Raw genomic sequence first — 21,743 nt, forward strand, 5'->3', positions numbered from 1 at the left:
TATGTATATGTATATATATATATAGAGAGAGAGAGAGAAGGAGAGAGTCTTTTTTTGTCTTGTTTTAGACCTGCAGTTTGGCCTAAGTGCCCTTTAAACAGCAGGATAAGGAGTCATTATGGTTTGTAGTGGCCCAGCTTGGCTGACCTTCTGTCTCAGGCTCTTGTGGTCGGGTCAGGTAAGTACTGACCAATGTTTTTGTGTGTGTTTGTATTTGTGAAGAAAACATTGCATAATATCAAACACAAAACACAAGTGTCCCAGGGTTCTACATCTAACTCCTCAACACAAAAAACAATGGCATGATCAAAAACATATATGAGCAATCCATTTATTAAAGTGGCTTCCGAAAGTGCAAGCAGTGCAAACATTTACAAAAGGTGCAAGAAAAGAATAAAAATAAACTCTACAAGATTATCAGAATAGCACTGAAGAAAACAATTAAAGCCCATTTAACATTAGTGTATTTTACACATTGAAGCAACACTAGGTAGTTTTTCGACCTTAAAATAATATTTCTAAACTCAGTTAAGTGGTAGAATAACGGTTAATAGGATGAACGGTGACGCCTCTGCAGCCTGAGGGGGGTCGCGCCGGCAGAAACTGCACTGTGTAACTTCCCAGAGCGGGTCGGCACATACCTGACGTAAAGGCGTCTAGTGCGACCTGCTTTACGACACGTTTATCGGTGGATTTAGCCAGCAGCTACTTGGACTTTTTGTAAACCAACGCCATGGCCAAGCCAGCTAAAAAAGCCAAGAAGGTATTGTCTGAGGAGGCGAAGGAAAGAAAAAGAGAAAGTGATATAACATGAGCCGGACACGGATAAATATTGGACCAGCTTACGCTCGGTGGAGCGAGCTGAAAGAACTGATGGCGACCTAGCCTCCATGCTACTGGATTTGTAAGTCATATATTACATATATACATATTTATTATCTTACCGACTTTTACTTTGAGTTGATTTGTTGTTATGTGGTGTTCATTGGGGCTCTGTTTGTCCAGTTTATAACCGTAATAAAGCCGGGAGATAAGCTAATGCTGTCCGTTTCGATAGCTTGCTCGTTTTCATGTAGTGACTGTAAACGATGACTAACTTACTAAAACACTATGAACGTCTTGTCTTGTAAAGTTGCAGATTCCTTAGTTCATGCAGATAATCAACGTAATAGTTGAACAGTGTGATCGGGAGGTAAGTTAGCATGCTACTTACTGTTGTCATACCGAGTTGGTTGTAGTTATTACTCCGAACACAACGTCAACTTGCGATTGTATTCAGTAACTCCCGAAAACAGTTATATTTTCAGACGTTACTAAACACATTCACGCCCAAGCGTCGTGTTTTGGAAGTAACTTAGTCGGTGCAATCACTACAACCAACTCGGTATGAGAATAACTCTAGCATGCTAATGTGCTGTGCAGCCTATATGCTAACAAACTACCAACCGCTATCTCTGAATCTAGCTTGTTGTTGGCACTCGGTTGAGGTTTTTTCAGACTATTTCGTGACTCACCGGCTCTGTCAACAAATTCAAGTGTATTCATTTTCCCCAGGGATGCTCATACAGCGACAGTATTTACGACACTGGGAACAGATAATTGCGCTTCTCAACCAGCCGGGGGTAGTAATGAGTCCAAACTACCTAGTGTTGCTTTAATCTAAACATTTCCCCCACATTCAAATATCTCCTTATTATTCAGGATAAACTGAATCCTATTAGCTAGGTAGTAGCTAGGTCTCGAATCATATAAACCCACAACCTCTCCTGTCTTCCTCGCTGCCCCCCGTCGATGTGGTGCAGGCCTGTTGACCCTTGAGGATGAATCTAGTGTATTTGGAAATGTATGACCAGCGGAGGGCTCAGCCTGCCTTCCCCAATATTATAGCAATGCTCTTTGGCCAATGAGTTTGAACATTTTAGGATGAAATACTGCAGATGATAGATAAATAAATGAATTAATAAGTAAGGTAATTCATGGTTCAAACCCCATGTTTTTACATGCTCAGTGTAACTATCCATGCGACATCTACTGTGTCCCCTGAAGCTACACAAGTGACAAACAGCTGCTGAAGTTTAACTGTAGTGTATAAAAACAGGAAGTAAGATTTTAATGTTATTGTGTTTTTATTGTGCACACTTCTAAATGTATGTTTGAAATGGATGAACTTGTTTCTGTTCTTGATAAATCCAGGGGGCAGTATGGAGGCCAGTTAGTGGAACTATGACACATGACTGTGTGACAGTGGAGCTGATCTCAGAGCAGTTCAGACTGCAGCACTGAGTCATCTCCACTTGTTGTGATTGGTCTGTCAGTCACTGCTGGATGAAGCTCTCCTCTCCGCCCTGTCAGAGTCTCTCCACCCACCAGCTGATGGTGCTGCTTCAACCTCTCTGGATCATCAGGACACAGCTGATCCTCTCAACACCTCCACCTTTCATTACTCAGATTCTGACAGAGAGAAGCAGAGAGACAACAGAAGTGATACATGAGTGTTGACAGAGACTCCCTCCATCAGCTGTCAGTCAGTGATATAAAGACCAGCAGGACTTCAGTCCTGTTCAGACCACAAGTGGAGCGGCTGTGTAGCGTAGCCAGCTTCCTTTCAGCTCTCAGGTTCACTTGTTGGAGTGAAGCTCACAGACCTGCAGACACATCAAGTGTGTTTACTCTGCAGGTTTCACTGAAGGACACAGTGAAATAAACTGCTGAGAGTCCCTGAACGCATCATTACTGCAGAAACAGAGAGACATTCACTGCTCACTGTAATGATGATTTACTGCTGTTAAAAAACAGAGTATCAGTCACATCTGAATATTTCATTATGGTAAATATGGAGCCTGTTATAAAATATTTGGACAAAACAAACGAGATGGACAGATAAATATCTGTATATATAAATTGATGTTAAAGCTCCTACATGTTCATACAAAGACTGACAGTGAAACATCAGCTGTGGTTTCTGGACTTCGGACTGTAGAAAGACCACATGGTTACTAAATGTAATGATGGTTCTCTGAAATAAGAGCCAGTGATTTGCCGGTTTCAGTCACACTGAGCTGAGAGATGTGACAAAGATGAACTGATCAGTTGTTCAGTGTTGAGATGAGAGAACAAACACTTTGAGATCCTGAAGCCTGTCACCGTTCTCCTCTCACAGCTTCACTGAGGAAACCAGGAAATACTGGATCTTTACTTTGATACTGTGTTTAGTACAATACTGCTGAAACCAGCATGGACTGACTCCAACCTTCTACTGACCTCAGAGTCTCCAGTCTACAGTCTGGACTCTCCTTCAGATCAGACAGCAGCTTCACTCCTGAATCCTGCAGCTTGTTGTAGCTCAGGTCCAGCTCTCTCAGATGGGAGGGGTTGGACTTCAGAGCTGAGGCCAGAGAAGCACAGCTGATCTTTGACAAACTGCAGCCCCTCAATCTGAATAAAGAATAAATGATGTAAGTTTAGAAGACAATGATCCTGCTTGAAATCATTCAGTGATTAATAATCTGTTGATGTTGTGCAGCCAAACACAAATAAAAACCCTCAGAAACTGATTTAAGATTCAACTCAAGATCACAAAGTTTCTAAAGATGACAACATGTCAGGATGAATTTTGGGGAAATGTGAAGAAAAGACATCTACAATGTTTCTTTAAGGAACGGCGGAGTCATCAAATCAAACTATCTTCAGTTTAAACTCTTCAGTCAGTATCAACATCATAAAGCTTCATAGAACTGTTGGAAAAATAATTTTCTAATAACTTTATATCATCATTTATTTCAAAACAGTAGGTGACATTTAATGTAAAGATCCAGAGTTTCACAGTGAATTATCCAGTGTAGATTTTTCTTGTTATATGAAGGTTTTCTTGTTAAACGTGCAGCTCAACATTGCTCTGCCACAGTCAATGGACTAAACCACAGAAGAAGACTTTAGCATTAAGATACTAAGTGTGGATAAGTGTTATATCAGCCATATGATTGCAATTCAGTGTCAACACAACTTTAACATCATATTAATCTGAGCACAGAAGTAGAAAATGGTGTCTGACCTCAGAGCCTCCAGTCTACAGTGTGGACGCTGCAGAAAATCACACAGCAGCTTTACTCCTGAATCCTGCAGCTTGTTTCCACTCAGGTCCAGCTGTCTCAGATGGGAGGGGTTGGACTTCAGAGCTGACGCCAGAAAAGCACAGCTGATCTCTGACAAACTGCACTCCCACAAACTGAAAAGAAGAAAGAATAAATGATGAAGATATAAATCAATTTATAATCCGATCAGATGTGTTCAGATTTGAAATGTGCAGCTCAACATTGCTATGTCCTAATCAACAAGCTGTTCTCTAAAAAAAGTAGTGGAGTGACTTTGTCATTCAGCCTTCTACAGACATCATCCAAACGTCAGCTCGACATTCATACACCTGTTCATGTCAACACAGATTAATAACAAGCTGCTGATCTCAGTCAAGTCTGTGACAATGATCAAATCAGACATGATGTCACTTTAGTTTCTTTCATTCTCTTCTGTTTCTTCTAATTCAGAACAATCATTTGTCATTTGATGAAAAAAGTACTAAGACTGATGTGATCCAAACTGTCCAAAATGAACTAAAGGACCTTATCAAATCAATACTTATTGAAGTAAACACATGACAAGAAGTTTAACACCTGTCTCAGAAGTTTAACACCTGTCTCAGCACCTTTGATGCTCTCATTTCAGAGCACAGATTGAGACTATCCTCATCACCACTGTCATCATCATCAACACACAGCTGACTGACTGAGAGCTTCATCCTCCATCATCTTCATCACTGGATCAAAGTCAGATGGTTATTTGTAGACATTATTCCTGAGAATGTGTTGAACTCCTTTAAGTTTTTATATGTTGATGTCTCACATGTAACTAAATCACAAATATTGATTTCATTTCTCAGCACACTGAAGGATAAATCCTACAGTCTCCTCACTAACACCAGTCCAGTGTGAGGTCAAACTAAACTCTGAACCAAACTGTTCACACTGACCAACTTTAACAAACAGTCATTGTGATTTGTGAAGAGAACTGAAAAGAATTTAAACCTTCTATTATGGATTTAAATGTAGTGGATAAACACTGTACAAGAGCAAAACACATGAACTGACCTCAGAGTCTCCAGTCTACAGTTTGGACTCTGCAGCCCAGTCGACAGCAGCTTCACTCCTGAATCCTGCAGGTTGTTGTCACTCAGGTCCAGCTCTGTCAGATGGGAGGGGTTGGACTTCAGAGCTGAGGCCATGACTTCACAGTGAGTCATTGAAAGTCCACAGCCAATACAGCTGTGAATACAGATAATAAAACAGTTAAAATGTAATAAAATCTGACACTTCATTATGAAATGTATGCGTTTTGCATCACAGAGCACATTAACATGAGCGGCTGTAGCTCAGCTGGTCAGTTCGTCAGCCTGAGCTGGTCAGTTACTTATCAACAGGTCTGTAGTTTGAACCTTGAGCTCCTGTCTACATGTCCACGTGTCCTTGAGCAACATAATGAACCACAATTTTTTTTTTTTTCCACTTAGTTACTGTATTTCAGTAGATGTTTCAGGCGACTGTTCTTTACTTGAGTATGTCTTTGACTTTCCCTCCCTACATCTGAACACAAATATCTGAACCTTCTGCTCCTAAATTTTCAAAACAGGCTGGTTACTTTAGTTTGATGCATTTGAGGGGAATTATGGATTATTGTTATTTGGCGTCATCAACATCACAAGACTAATTTCAACCTATCAGTGCACATCAAGCACAGCAGATGTAGCGAAACAAAACATAAACGTAAAAGACGTGAACAGACAGAGAGGGAGGCTGGAATGGGGAGAAAAGGTGTGTTAGTGTCTCGTATCTGCAGGGATTTTCTTATTTTCTCTCTTTGTTGCTGCTCGGGACGCTTTACCAACCCAAAACGTGGCTATTTGACGTCCTGGGAATGAGACTCTACAATCAACTATCTTTGTGGTGCGTTCAGGAACAGCTGGGACAAATCCTACTGACTCTACCTTTAACTTTAATAGTCTTTGAATTATATTAATATGACGTGAGCTTCAGTTAGCTTTGACCAAAAATGTCCTTCAGAGGGAGACTTTTTACTCTGATACTCTGAGTACATGTCAGAACCTGTACTCGATTACTTTTACTGGAGTAAAGAAGCTGGATCAGTACTTGTACTTTTACCAGAGTCTTTCATTGTTGGAACTAGACGATGGAAAAGTACAACTTTTATGTGTTTTAGTAGTATAAAGTAGCATGAAAGGGAAATTTTTTTTAAAAAACTCTGATAGTGTGGAAGTTTTATATTGTGCATGTGTGTAAAGTGATGATCTTTAATACTGAAGGCTTCAGCTTCATGTTGCTTTATAATGTGAACCACATCTGGACTTACCGAGCCTTTCTGTAGTTCCTCACAGCTGGAATCAGTCTCCGTTGTCCCTTCCATGATGTGTTGTACTTTTCCAGGTCCAACTCATCCAGAACCTCCTCTGACATCTGCAGCATGTAGGCCAGAGCTGAGCAGTGGATCTCAGAGAGTTCCTTCTCTGATCTGTTCTCTGACTTCAGGAACTCTTGGATCTCCTGATGGACTGAGTGGTCGTTCATCTCCGTCAGACAGTGGAAGATGTTGATGCTTCTGTCAGGAGAGATCTTATAACTCTTCATCTCCTTCAGGTGGTTGATGGCTCTCTGGATGATTTCTGGCCTGTTGTCTGTCTGACCCAGCAGGACTCCTAAGAGTCTCTGGTTGGACTTCAGAGAGAGGCCATGAAGGAAGCGAACAAACAGGTCCAGGTGGCCATTTTTACTTCTGAGGGATTTCTCCATGGCTCTGCTGAGAAAATCATCAAGGGATGAGTAGTTGTTGTCGTAGTCCTCCTCTTCGTCCTCATGTCCTCTCAGGAAGTCCTCCAGTACCTCTTTGTTCCTGTTGGTGTAACAGTGGAACATGTAGACTGCAGCCAGAAACTCCTGAACGCTCAGATGAACAAAGCAGTAGACTGTTTTCTGGAAGATCACACTCTCTCTTCTGAAGATCTCTGTACAAACTCCTGAGTACACCGAGGCCTCTGTGACATTAAGACCACACCGCTCCAGGTCTTCTTGGTAGAACATGATGTTTCCTGCCTCCAGATGTTCAAACGCCAGCCTCCCCAGCTTCAGAAGAACTTCCCTGTCAGCCTCCGTCAGCTCCTGTGGACTCGTCTCACGTCCCTCATCGTACTTCTGCTTCTTCCTCTTTGTCTGAACCAGCAGGAAGTGTGAGTACATGTCAGTCAGGGTCTTGGGCAGCTCTCCTCTCTGGTCTGTAGTCAACATGTGCTCCAGAACTGTAGCAGTGATCCAGCAGAAGACTGGGATCAGACACATGATGTGGAGGCTCCTGGAGGTCTTGATGTGTGAGATGATTCTGCTGGACAGATCTTCATCACTGAACCTCCTCCTGAAGTACTCCTCCTTCTGGACGTCAGTGAAGCCTCGTACTTCTGTTACCCTGTCAACACGTGAAGGAGGGATCTGATTGGCTGCTGCAGGTCTGGAAGTTATCCAGACAAGAGCCGAGGGAAGCAGCTTCCCCTCGATGAGGTTTGTCAGCAGCACGCTGACTGATGACTCCTGTGTGACATCAGACACGACCTCATGGTTCTTGAAATCCAGTGAAAGTCTGCTTTCATCCAGGCCGTCAAAGATGAACAGAAGTTTACAGACAGCAAGCTTCTCTGCTGTCACCTTCTGTAATGTTGGATGGAAAACATGGAGCAGCCTGAGAAGACTGTACTGCTCATCTCTGATCAGGTTCAGCTCCCTGAACGAGAGCAGAACCAGCAGACGGACATCTTGGTTTTCGGAGCCCTCTGCCCAGTCCAGAGTGAACTTCTGCACCGAGAAGGTTTTTCCAACTCCAGCGACGCCGTTGGTCAGAACCACTCTGATGCGTCTCTGTTGGTCAGGTGAGGTTTTAAAGATGTCGCAGCACTTGATTGTAGTTTCACTGAAGGTCTTCTTCTTGGAAACCGTCTCAAGCTGCCTCACCTCATGTTGGGTATTAACCTCTTCACTCTGTCCCTCTGTGATGTAGAGCTCAGTGTAGATCCTGTTGAGGAGGGTTCCACTTCCTGTTCCATCACTTCCTGTTCCATCACTTCCTGTTCCATCACTTCCTTCAGTCACACGTTCACATCTCCTCCTCAGACTGATCTTATGTTCATCTAAAACCTCCTGCAGACCAACGTTCACTGAAAAGAGACAAAAGTTTGAGACAGAACAAAGACAGTTTGACAATCTGGTGATTATTTTCATCACCAATAACAAAGATCAATATCAGAACATATAAAGAAGTGAAGGTTATAAAGCCCAGTTCAGAGGAAGCATCAGAAATGTGTCTCTGGGCCTCTGACTGTGTGTCGGTGTCCATGTCTGACTGACAGCAGAGGCGACAGGCTGAGTCTCAACAGCTCACTGTGGCTCTTCCTTCCTCCCTGGAATATTTACAACTGATGCACCATCAAATAAGGCAAAATATGTTCACGTCTTCTTCTCTACATCTGTTTTAATTGAATAGCACCACTGTTGTGTTGTTCAGATGTTCAGTCTTACTTTGCACAGTTTGGCTCTGACTGTCCGTCTGCAGTCCAGCTCTGGTTCAGGATCTTACCTCCACACTGGGGACAGGAGGAGTCTCCTGGTGAAGCAGACTGGTCCCAGTCTGAGGTGATGCACCGTCTGCAGAACCAGTGTCCACAGCTGGTGGCGACCGGATCCTTCAGGACGTCCTGACATCGAACACAGTTGGACGGCTGCTTCTTCACAGAGACATGACTCCTCTTCCTGTGGAGACATTTCTTTATAACTACAATGATTTGTTGGTTGTTATTAATACAAACTCAACACTTTCTGCAGCTTTTAAATGATAAAACTTTCTTTTTCATCAAATCGTCTTTAAATTAATCAAATCACGTGATTATTTTTCAACTCATGTTTCATCTCAGGTGCAGTTTCACCACCTCCATTTGTATCATTTAACTTCTGTTACTCTCAGCCGTCACAGCAGAGACCTGGCTGAGGTCAGCCACCAATCTGCCCGGCCAGCAGCTCTAGATGATGATCTGAACACCTCTGAAGCAGATTCACTCACATTTTGAATAGTTAATAATATTTACAGCCACTTCAACGTCTCAACAAACATGTGAATATGTTGTCGAAGTTTAAGTTCTGAAGTGGAGGTTCTCAGGTTTCAGATAAAGAAATCAAATCACATCCATCTTAGTTTCTGCATCATGAATATAAATCTTTCAGCAGAACATTCAGTCTTCATCATCTTCATCAGGTCAGTTTACAGTAAAAACAGTGTCTTACTCTGTGTCTGAGGGTCCAGGTCCATCACTGAAGGCTAGAGGAGGATCTTTGGACTGGTCACTCTTCATAGACTCACAGCTGGATCCTGGAGACTCTGCTCTCTGTCTGTTGGACTGAACTCTGCAAACACCAACATGTTTTTATTCATCTCACGTGAATCCCTGGTAAATTCTCTGATTAAAGTCATTCATGAAGCTCTAAACACACAAACTGCTCCTGTTGATCTTCAGGAGGTTTAAAGTTTGGATTAGTCCTCTTGGATTAGATTTCATCTTCTCTATGTGACTGACAGCTGCCACAGACACTCAGAGGGAGATGGACCAACGATTTCTCTTTCAGTCACATAAAATGTGGACAGTTGAGTCACTTTCATGACATGTTAAAGGTCCAGTGTGTCCTCATTAACAAACTAACTGTTCACTGACAACAGTTTGACAAAGTGTTCCTGAGCCCATGTAGTAATCTCCTTTATACAGTCATGTGTAAGTCACTTTCAGCCTGTTGTTCCTCCGTCACAACTTGTTTGAAACGTGTTGCTGCCATCAAATTCACAGAAATCAATGAAAACACTCAATGTATAGTCTTTGTACTGTTTTATATTGAGTGTTTGTCAGAAAGGATCATCCAATGATGTCATTCTGTTTTATTCACGTTTCACAGCGTCAGTGTTTTCACTCTGTTATTACTGCCGCTGTACGCTGACACACTGGTGCTACAACAGGATGTTGATCTGGTTACAGCTCGTCACAATAAAAGCTTTGGCTCTAAAATGTGGAGGTCTGGCAGAGTATTTCTTCCATCCTGAAGCCTGATGTTACTCTACAGCTGGTAAATGGCAAAACTTTACCAGCAAACACTGAATGAGTCAGTACCAGTTCTCTTACTTTGTGTCTGAGGGTCCAGGTCCATTACTGAAGTTTAGAGGTTCAGGTTTGGACCGGTCACTCTTCATAGACAGACAGCTGGATCCTGGAGACTCTGCTCCGTCCTCCTCTTCCTCCACACGAACACTCATCTTCTGGCCTGAAGTCAGTCTGAGAGGTGAAACAGTGACACTGGCTGTAATCTGTCCATTTCTTCTGGGGTTATCCCTAAGATCTGGAAAACTGCACATGTTGTCCCACTGCATAAAGGTGGTGATAAAGCTGTTATTAACAACTATGGACCACTTTCTAAACTGCCTTGTCTTGCTCAAGTCCTGGAATCATTCCTCTCATTATATCCTGTTTGAGTCCTCACCAGTCTGCTACTGCTGTCACCTCTGCTACTGCTGATATTATATCTGCTGTTGATAAAGGGAAATACTGCGCTGCCCTCTTTGTGGATCCAACAAAAGCTTGTGATACTGTTGACCATGCTTTGCTCATACAGAAGTTAGGTGATGTTGGTTTTGATAACCAACAATGTGTTTCAGACAACAATGTGTGACTGCAGGAAATGATCGCTCGGTGTTTTTACCATTGTCTAAAGGGTTCTGTAAGGTTCAATACTGGTTCCTGTCTTATTCACAATCTATATTTACAATATTACATCCTCTATAACAAATTGTAAATATTATATAAATATTTGAATATATAAAAAACTAATATTTGGGTTGGATCAGAAACTCACATTTAAATGTCATATTAACACACTTGTTGGCAAGCTAAGACAAAAAAAATGGTTATTTATGCAGAAACAGAACTACTTTGCCCATGTTCTGTCTTTTTATCCGCCCTGGAATATGGTGATGTTGTCTACAGACAGGTCCATGTCTCCACTCTGTCTCCACTGGACTGGGTTTATCCCTCCGCCCTCAGCATCATTACTGGTGCATTAGTTCAGCTGAACTCAGCACAGAGCACACAGGAAGTCACAAGCCGAAACAACGACATAACATTCGGTTAATTTTCATAATAAAACGCTCCGTCTTGGCGCCTGCACAAAAATCTCAAAAAAGAGACGAATCCAGGAACGTCTTCTAGTTCGGTTGGGAACACAAACCTTTTGTCTGTTTGTTGTTGTGTTTATAACGCATACGTATAACTACTGTCGCGCGTGATTCTGTAATTATCGCGAACACTCCTCGGCAGCGCTGCGCCACGCTGCACTCAACCCGCAGAAAGTGGTGGAATTCCCGGGAAGCCTTGCGTGTCTGCTCCGGGCCGGTCCGGGCCGGTCCGGACTGCCGGAGCTGCAGCCGAGCCAGTGGAAGTAAACACACGGAGTGAAACAGTGACGGAGCGGAGATGGACCGGACACGGGTCTGGTGGCATTCATTCACACTTGGACAGTAAAATAACTAAAGTGTTGTTTTAACACTTACCTCCGTCTTCTTATTCCTCCTTCCGCTCAAAATGGAGCCTGACCAGCTGACTTTCACTTCCAGGTCCCCTCCCCTGTGTGTGTGTGTGTGTGTGTGCGTGTGTGTGTGTGTGAGTGTCTCATTAAATTAAAATTATTTATACTTGTTGGTTTCACACATTTCAGAGGGAAATATTTTACTTTTTACACTACATATATATTGAACAACATTACTTTGCTTATTCTCATTATTAATACAAAGTATCAATAACTAATAAATGATGACGTATTGCCTATTATCGGCTATAATTTCTTTATCTGCCAATAATTTATCCGTCCAATAAATAATTGTGCATCCCTACTAATGTGACAGAAAAAGATTTAGTATGTCCCAGTCATAATAACAATGATAATAATAATAATAATAATAATAATAATAATAGTAATAATAATAACAATAATAATAATAAGTAGTACTAATAAAAACAGTAATGGTAATAATAATAACGATAATAACAATAACAACAATACAAACAACAACAATATTAATACAAAATAATCATATTAATATATAATAGAATTTTACTTCCTTACTACTTTTTATAATAATAATAATAAAAAATAAGAAGAAAATTGTAACAATAATGAAAGCAATAATAATAATAACAACAATACCAACAACAGTAATAACAGTAACAAAATTCTACTACTATTACTACTTTAACTAATAATATTAATACATATTGATGATATTCATTAAATAAATTAAATTAAATTAAAAGTCATAGAAGAAACATGCACACCTGAACCCAGAGGATCAGTCCAACACACACACCAGCAGATGGAGCTGTTTGGTGAGGTGAGTTTAAATGTCTCATTGAGACCTTCGGGGTCGGTGGTGTCGAGCAACATTATCCATCTCCGCTCGCCTTCTGTTGTTGGGCGTTGGATACGCAGTTCAATAAAATAAAAGCACCTTTCAGGTTTCTTTACCTCTGTGCTCCTTTTCTTTGGTTACAGTAGTTTTGATGTGTTTTATTCAGCCAATCGGGACTTTGTGTCCACAGATGAATCAAACTTCATTCTCACATGTCTGTCCTCTACAGTCCACAGAGACAAACTGACTCACACACTTGGACAGTAAAATAATAAAAGTGTTGTTTTAACACTCACCAGCCTCAGACTCCAGTTTGTCTCCTCAGACTCCAGTTTGTCTCCTCAGACTCCAGTTCGTCTCCTCAGACTTCAGTTTGTCTCCTCAGACTCCAGTTTGTCTCCTCAGACTTCAGTTCGTCTCCTCAGACTCCAGTTTGTCTCCTCAGACTCCAGTTCGTCTCCTCAGACTTCAGTTCGTCTCCTCCGTCTTCCTTCTGCTCCGTTGACTCAAACTGCACTCTGACCTATAAAAAATACCTGTATCACAAAATCTCTGTGGCTCCTCCCCTCTCCATTTACAGTTGACCTGTGTGTGTGTGTGTGTGTGTGTGTTGCTCACACAGGTAAGCTGTATGTAAGTGTCTCTCTTTGCTTAAACAGACTGAATTAAAATGATTCATAGTTGTTGGTTTCACACATTTCAGAGGGAAATATTGTACTTTTTAATCCACTACATAAATTGAATACTAGTTACTTTGCTTATTCTGATAATAAATGATATAATTAATGCTAATATTTGCATATAAAAATTAATAAAATTTTTTTAGAGATGTAAAATGTAAAAACAAGAGGTGTATCTAATGCAGCCAGTGTAGTTACATGATCCCAACATGATTTTGAGTCACTTGATCACATGACCTGGAAGCTATTGAGCTAACATGCTAATATTTACATATAAAAATGTATTAAAAATATTTAGAGATCTAAAATGTAAAAACAAGAGGTGTATCTTATGCAGCCAGTGTAGTTACATGATCCCACACTAATTTTAAATCAATTGATCACATGACCTGGAAGCTATTGAGCTAACATGCTAATATTTACATAAAAAAAATTATAAAAAATAATAGAAATTAATAAAAAATATTTACAGATGTAAAATGTAAAAACAAGAGGTGTATCTCATGCAGCCAGTGTAGTTACATGATCCCACACTGATTTTGAGTCAATTGATCACATGACCTGGAAGCTATTGAGCTAACATGCTAATATTTACATATAAAAATTAATAAAAAATATTTAGAGATGTAAAATGTAAAAACAAGAGGTGTATCTCATGCAGCCAGTGTAGTTACATGATCCTGACATGATTTTGAGTCAATTGATCACATGACCTGCGAGCTATTGAGCTAAAATGCTAATATTTGCATATAAAAATTCAATTGACTCAAAATCAGTCTGGGATCATGTAACTACACTGGCTGCATGAGATACACCTCTTGTTTTTATATTTTACATCTGTTCATAATTTTAATTAATTCTTAGGCTATATGTAAATATTAGCATTTTAGCTCAATAGCTTCTCAATAGCTTTAAACACAGTATCTCTGCTTTAAATATCCCACATTTTTATTTTGAAAACAGGAAGTCGGTACACGCTGTAGTCGTCTTCTCCGTGTGTTTATTGTATTATTTTATTATTATTTATTGTTTAAGTCTGCAATACGGGTGCACTTGAAATGTTGGAGTGGTTTGCGAATGTCTGTCGAATATCCAACTTAAAACTAACTTCACTGATGTATGATAGTAAAGAACTTAGGACACAGATATTGGCTGAGTGTTGGCTAACGTTAGCTGAAATGCTAAGCTAACGTCTACCATGACAGTAAATATAATTTCTCTAACTAGTTAATTAGTCATAGTTCATGTTGGAGTGTTCATCTTCAACAGGCTTTAGCTTGTTATCAGCTTGCAGGAGGTGAATAAATCTCTTTAAACAGCATGAATGTTAGCTGGCTCACACAAAGCAATGATAAATGGTGAATATAATCAATCCCAGAGAGTAAAATTAAAAGTTTAACAGTTTAATAACTAATAAAACTCCAGATGTGACATTATGCTGAAACATAAGTGTCTTAAAAACACTTCAGTTAACTGAGTCAAGAGTTTTCACCATGTCTTGCACCAACATTAAATGGTAATTAATGAATATTTGACTCACCTCTTCATCCGCCCGCAGTAAACAAACGCCGCCATGACAGAAGGCGGGCTCACTGAGGAATTGGAACAAATCCGGCTCTCCTATTGGATGAGCAAACTGCCCGAACGTTCGATTCTCGTAATTGGAACAAATCGAGCCACCTGATTGGCTGTGTTCTCGGGGACGCGGGACACCACGGTGGACGGCGACCGGCGAGGTACTGGAACAAATGGAGAGGGGCTCCCGTGTGCGGAGCAGAAGGTCACCGGTTCGAGACCCGGTCGGGACAAAGGTGGAGGCGAGCTTCAGAAGGTGTAGCAAATGAAACGAGACAAAACGACTGTGTGGAGACTGAGTAGATGTCATGTGAATTGTGTATTGTGAAGGTTTATGTTTCATACTGTGGGAAATGAAATGAATTAGATTTATGTCCTCTGATCACATCACAGCTTCATCTGTGTGAATCATTTCCTTTAAAGTTCTAATAAAGAAAATGATTTCATGAAGTATTTTTGTTCTAATTCACATGGTTTAATAGATTTAAATTAGCTTTGTCTGTCATGTAACGTTAATAGCTGCTTTTTAAAAAACGTCATGCTGTTGATGTACATAAACAGACAACAGTGTAAAAGAAAATCACCTTGAGATTGGGCTTCACGTCATATAGATGAAATAACATAGTATACTGGTAGAGCACACACACATTCCCCTAATTTATTCCTGCAAAGACTGTAGAAAAAATGGAATAAACAAAATACGAGTAGATAAAAAATGAAAATGTGATCCATGTTGTTGTTTTATTAAATGTCATGTTTACATATCAGTAGTTCATAATGCATCAGAAATAATAACGTTTCCAAACAAGGTGCAGTTTGATGAAGTTTATTTAATTTCACACAAACATGACCTGACAGGCCAAATAAAAAAAGTTGTCATTCAGGAGGATATACGTCAGATTACGCTTCATGTCTCCGTAATAACGTGTGACGTCACAGGATGTTTTCTGGACTCACACCAGATGACCCGTGTCTCAGTCGTGTCGGACAAAATGAGGAACGCTTCACGAATTTGCGTGTCATCCTCGCGCTCACGGTGGGAGTGTCTTCAGGTCTCCCTGGGTTCTCCTTAGGTTCTTCCTAGCTGAGCCCGCCTTACACCGTGATTGGCTGGTTCTCCCTAGCTTCCCTTTGCCATTGGACGGTTCTCCCTAAGAGTCCTACTCTGATTGGCTGGGTTCTCCCTCACGATTCCTGCAGTGATTGGTCGGTTGGGCCCGCTATTAATTCCAATATCGAGACGGAGCTCAGTCGCTATCATCGCTGCCGGAGAGGTTCGATAGAGTGGACATCATTAGGAGACAACAGTTACAACGGCGTGATGCTAAAGTTTGTTTCTGAATGAGTTTTTGTACGTATTGTTGTTAGCGACGAGCTATTGAAAATGACTTTGTACGAGACGCTTCATATTCAATCTTGAGTAACTTTTTTATTAGAGTTGCAGTAATTCACGGCGCGTTTTTCAAATTGCAATGGTGTAATGTAGCTAGCGATTAAAATGTGGAGTTACAGTAACTCGCGGCGCATTGTACCGAACTGTACTGTATTATTTTTTCATTGATTTCATTCATTCAAGTCATGGTGCATTTTTCAAGTTTCAAATGCGTCGACATCTACAATGTGTATTAACATGTAACCAGAGCTACAGTACAACGTATGTCCAATTCAAATATTTTTTCATTACATTGAGACGGGAACAGCCTGACATTGCCAAACCCCTCCATCCCGACACACCGCTGTTCCGAATCCGACTTTCAACTTCCAATTACTTCCCAATATGGTCAGGGTCAGGGGTTAGGGGTCAGGGGTTAGGGGTCAGGGTCAGGGGTACCACAATAGCCTTTTCGGAATAGTGGGGTCTTTAGAAAAAATGAGAAACCACGCCATTACGATGAATGGAAGTCTATTTTCGGAACAGCGGGGTTTCGGAAAAGCGGGGTGTAACCATTGACAGTACTATTTTTCAATTCAATTCAATTCAATTCAAAGGGGCTTTATTGGCATGAAAGTTTCAATAACAATGTTGCCAAAGCATCAAAATACAATTTGTCCAAATATTCGGACAGAACACAATAAACAATAATATGAACGTTAACACAAAATGAAGCTTGATTTACATTAATTATATATACAGTATATACAGTGTGTGTGTGTGTGTGTGTGTGTGTGTGTGTGTGTGTGTGTGTCCGTCCCTCAGGTTGAGGAGTATTTTTAATTTTGATATGTCGTTCAGCTGTTTGAAGTCTGAGATTACCGAATTAAACTTATTAAAATAAATGTTCCTTGTTTCCTTCAATGTTTTACATTGTAGGAGAAAGTGCATCTTTGTCTGTATATAAGTATATGCTATAAGGCCTGCAGTTTTCAAATTTCATGTGTACACTTCTAAAATGTGTATTAACATGTAACTAGTGTTACAGTCTGCTTTCTATTCCATTTTGAGTGTATTTTTTAGTTATATTTACAGTAAATCAAGGTGCATTTGGCAGATGTAGATGCCAAATGATGAGGCAGATGTAATGTCATTGTTTTAATAATCACTTGATAGCCACATTGTACATTAGTATTCATGTTTACAGTTCTGTGTTATCACTTGGCTTCTCGGGTCTAACTTCTGGCTGTTTTTGGTGTACAGATGGACTACATACCAGACTTTCGTCTGCAGGCCCCCTCGGATGAGCTGGTGTTGAAGGCTTCTCCCGCGGCCGAAGCGTTCGTCCGCCAGCACCAGCGAGTCCAGTCCTACCGGGGGAAGGGCGCAACCGCCGTGCTGAATGAGGCAACTGCCTTTGTCCTGGCTGCTGAGGGAGACACCAGTGACCCCAAACTGGTTCTCAGTCAGCATCGCATCCAGTTTGGGAAGTACAGGGGGCAGACTTTCCACTGGCTGCTAAGTAATGATATGGGGTATTCAACCATGGTCATGGCTAGTCACCTGACCGGGCGTGAGTCGGGTGACACCACCACAACCCCCACCATGGTTAACAAAGACGCCCTGTCCCGGTACGTCAGGCTGTTCCCCAAAGTCATGTCTGCGATCCAGCAGAGGAGGATGGCTGATGGCTCCCTCTCGGCCTCCACTGCTGGTGAGCAGCATGGCAGGCTGGTGGGTTTTGGGGAGCACGCCAAGCTCACCTATCGGGAGTTTATGAGTCGGCAGACCCGATTGTGCAGAGGTGAGTCAGAGACTGAGTCTTAACTAAACACTGGTGTAAGGTTAATGCTGTTTCCTCATTTACTCTAACCTTGCCTCATCCATCCACAGTTACAGGATGTGGCTGAGGAAGGCCCAGGGGCAGTCGGTGGGCTCAAAAATGGACCACCTGAAAAAATATGTGCTGAGGAGGGACCAGAAAAAGAGAGCATCTTCAGGCCCACCTTCCTCCACAGCCACCCCCTCCTCTACTGCACCACCCCCCAGGGCAGCCGCGTCTTCCGTTTTGCCTTCACCAAGGAAGCGGATTAAAGTCATCACCAGTACGTAGCCTTTCTTACAAGCTGACCGACATTGCTTTGTGTGCAGATGTTATGATATAGACAGAGAAGCCAGAGTTTATTTGGAATAATTTTTGATGTTTTCTGTGTGCGCGCTTGTGTGTGTGTGTTCAGGTCTCTCTTCAGAGGAGGATGATGACCTGGAGCTGGTGGCAGCTGCTGTGGAAGTGGAGCAGGCCATTTGTCCTGGTAATTACATCACTATAACCTTCACAACAACTTTGAATGTAATGTAATAAATGAATAATGCACAATGCCAGGTGAAAACATTTTAATTTGTCCACCTGTCACATGTCTTTTGTCTTTTTTGTATCTTAGCATCAGCACCCCCAGCATTAGCACCACCAGCAGCATCAGCACCCCCAGCATCAGCACCCCCAGCATCAGCACCCCCAGCATTAGCACCACCAGCAGCATCAGCACCCCCAGCATTAGCACCACCAGCAGCATCAGCACCCCCAGCATCAGCACCCCCAGCATTAGCACCACCAGCAGCATCAGCACCCCCAGCATCAGCACCACCAGCATCAGCACCACCAGCAGCATCAGCACCAGCCCCAGTACCAGCACCAGCCCCAGTACCAGCACCAGCCCCAGTACCAGCTCCAAGGCAGAGACCTGCAACTGGGCCGCGGCCTGCTGAAGTTAGTAATCTGTTCAAATATTAAATGTTCCAGTTATTGCCAAAGAGGAGCTATAATGTCGTGGAATGTATGTATGTATGTGTATATATTATATACACATACATACACACATATATATATATAACTTCTTTTAAATCACTTCTTAAAACCCATTTTTATAGACTTGCCCTTATGTGATGTCATCCTTTTACTTTTACTCCTACCTTTTTAGTTTATCATATTAAATTATTTGTTGTATTTATTTTATTTAATCCATGTCTCAATTTTAGTTATTTTATATATTGTTATCATTATTTCTGTTTTTCAATTATTGGTTTCTAAAGCTATAAATGCCATTTATTTCATTTGACCTTTGCAATTTTACACTGTGTTATACCACTTCCTCCTGCTTTGTTCTGTTGAAGCACTTTGTAAACTGGGTTTTAAAAAAGTGCTATATAAATAAAGTGAATTATTATTATTATTGTTGTTATTATTGTTTTATTAATCTCTGTGTCTTGGTATATGTGTGTAATTTCAGGTTCTGCTTCCAGAGGGCTGGAAGTCGACACTGCCGCAGGTGCAGCAAGGCTGGGTGAGCCATGCGCTTTTCATCATTGAATACACGGGAGAATGGTGCTGAAAAACGAGCTGCAGCTGTGGAACTTCCCTCCTGGCCCCAGGCGGGTGTACTACCAGCCTCCTGCGTCGCCAGACGCATTTTTCCAGCGGCCCTTCTTTCTGTGGGTACCATACAAGATGTGGCAGTGCCACATCAAGTGCCCAATATGTACCCACACGATGACGGGGTGTGGCCTATACAAGACCGTCCGCAAGGTGCTGGACTGCGACGGCTGGTACTATATGGGCACTGAGTATCTGGAGTGCCGTCGCTGCGGAAAGAAGCTGGCCTCTTGGGGGGGCAGCATTCTTTCCCAGCTGGAGGAGGAGTACAGGAGGCAGTTTCCTGCTGTGCTCACTTACAGGTAAATCATAAACTATACATGTTGCTCACACTGAAACAAACAAATGAATTACACATGGGTTTTTATAATATTATATATAGACATACATATATATTATATTATATTATATTAAATAAATATGATCCCATCTGTTCTGTAGGTTGTCTTGCGACAAGAAGGTGCTCGCTCAAATGAGGGGAAGGACGCTGGGCAACAGTGCCGCCCGCCTGCGCTCCTACCTGGTGGAGCAGCACACGGCGGCGTGGATCGATTGCTGCGTGCGCTTCATGGCCACTTACAAGCGCTTCATCATGCCAGGAGTGAGCACGCCGCCTCCCCCAGCCCTCCCTCAGATAAACCCCGTCCCCACCCGGGGACGGGGTTTATCTAAATGGTTCCGACTCACTTCATGAAAGAAGACAACATTTTATTGTAAATATGTCAAATTTAGTTGTCACCAGACTCCATTACAAAAATCATCAATTTACTGACTTGTTCAGTTGTTGGGGGGCTCACAGAGAGACAGACCAGCTGCCATGTGGGGTCAGTCCTTTGTGTGTGGAAGGAAAGAAGGAAGGAAGGAAGGAAGGACACAAGGAAGGAAGGAAGGAAGGATTTGAACTGAATCCTGAAAACAAGAAAATCATTCAACTGAACAACGACGTGTTTAAGTAGATATTCTGTTAAAGGGAACTTTTACTGTTTTTAGCAGCTATTTTTGTCTTGTCAAAGTTTTGGGTTCGAACACAGACTCACCTGTTTGGGCCGAGAACACGCTCAGAACACAGTCAGAACACAGAACACAGTCAGAACACAGTCAGAACACTGTCAGAACACGCTCCTCTCTCAGACAGTCTGGACTTATTTAACACCCTGATATGATTCTTCAGACTGAAGTTAAAGACAAAATACTGATGAAACCTTGATAAATGAAATAAATCTGTATTTTCTCATGCAGAGACGTAACTGTGAGATAAAAAGTCATAATTCTGTATTTTTAATCTCATGACTATAATTTGGACCTTTGATCTCATGATGATGACTTTAACCCAAACTTCTGACTTCCATCTCATCATTTACATTTTTATCTCATCATTATTTATAATTCAGACATTTAATTTCATATTTCTGGACTTTTTATTTCATCATTTTGAATTTCTTTATAAATTTGGCCTTCATTATTAAAAAATAAAGACGTTGATAGAAGTCATTGTAACAGTCAGTAACAATATTTCACGTTTCAAATGGACAAATTGAGCAGTCTGCTCTCCAACAGCAGACAGATCATAAATCCACTCTGGAGTCCAGTGAAGTTGTAAAAGTTCTGATTAAAACTGGTTTTATGACAGTTTTCCACACATGAAGACGTTTAAAGTGGATGAACAGAGCGTGACGCGGTGCAGCAGCGCCCTCTGCCGGCGCGGCGGTGAATCACACCAGATGACCCGTGTCTCAGTCAAAATGAGGAACGCTTCACGAATTTGCGTGTCATCCTTGCGCAGGGGCCATGCTAATCTTCTCTGTATCGTTCCAATTTTAGTATATGTGCAACCGGAGTTACACGACAGAACAGAGGGGACAGTCCGGTTTATATACGGGTCTGGACCCGGGCCCCTCCGAGTCACGGTGCGCCCTCTGACAGTCCCGCACGGCAGCAAACTGCCTCTGACTGGCTTCATACAGACACACAGTGGAACAGCCTTCACAGCTCAGGGAAGCTCAACTGTGTGTGCTTCACCTTCAAGAACCCATAAGGACCCAATCTGACCCGGTTCTGAACTATAAGGAGTTCTGTCTGCCTGCCGAGGCTCACAGTGCATGCTGGGAACTTTATGCAAAGAGCCTTTACGTCAGTGAGTCAG

At 41.7% G+C, this 21,743-nt stretch overlaps 2 protein-coding genes across 8 annotated transcripts; one reads left to right on the forward strand and one right to left on the reverse strand.

Moving 5' to 3' along the window:
- Positions 1-323: 323 nt before the first annotated feature.
- LOC311274478 (protein NLRC3-like) lies at positions 324-13,062 on the reverse strand. Of its 5 annotated transcripts, none has more exons than XM_084382172.1 (9): positions 12,840-13,062; positions 10,268-10,417; positions 9,384-9,503; positions 8,683-8,855; positions 6,418-8,263; positions 5,142-5,315; positions 4,052-4,225; positions 3,262-3,435; positions 324-2,451 (listed from the first exon to the last, which is right to left on the reverse strand). In XM_084382172.1, the coding sequence occupies exons 2-9, from the start codon at positions 10,396-10,398 to the stop codon at positions 2,445-2,447; spliced, it is 2,799 nt and encodes a 932-aa protein (XP_084238298.1). In that variant the 5' UTR covers positions 10,399-10,417; positions 12,840-13,062; the 3' UTR covers positions 324-2,444. The 5 variants fall into 5 exon arrangements, with proteins under 5 accessions (XP_084238298.1, XP_084238297.1, XP_084238296.1 ...); XM_084382171.1 differs by lacking the exon at positions 12,840-13,062 and adding an exon at positions 11,689-11,744; XM_084382170.1 differs by lacking the exon at positions 12,840-13,062 and adding an exon at positions 11,689-11,694 and having other exon boundaries at positions 10,268-10,506.
- Positions 13,063-16,020: 2,958 nt separating this feature from the next.
- On the forward strand, positions 16,021-20,585 carry LOC311273535 (uncharacterized protein). 3 transcript variants are annotated; one of them, XM_084380634.1, is made up of 7 exons: positions 16,021-16,149; positions 17,434-17,974; positions 18,064-18,275; positions 18,408-18,482; positions 18,612-18,937; positions 19,458-19,902; positions 20,042-20,585. In XM_084380634.1, the coding sequence occupies exons 3-6, from the start codon at positions 18,071-18,073 to the stop codon at positions 19,557-19,559; spliced, it is 708 nt and encodes a 235-aa protein (XP_084236760.1). In that variant the 5' UTR covers positions 16,021-16,149; positions 17,434-17,974; positions 18,064-18,070; the 3' UTR covers positions 19,560-19,902; positions 20,042-20,585. The 3 variants fall into 3 exon arrangements, with proteins under 3 accessions (XP_084236760.1, XP_084236762.1, XP_084236761.1); XM_084380636.1 differs by having other exon boundaries at positions 18,675-18,937; XM_084380635.1 differs by having other exon boundaries at positions 16,021-16,127.
- Positions 20,586-21,743: the final 1,158 nt, after the last annotated feature.

Source organism: Pagrus pagrus (assembly GCF_965226575.1).
Source record: "Pagrus pagrus genome assembly, chromosome: 18".
Classification (NCBI taxonomy): Eukaryota; Metazoa; Chordata; class Actinopteri; order Spariformes; family Sparidae; genus Pagrus; species Pagrus pagrus.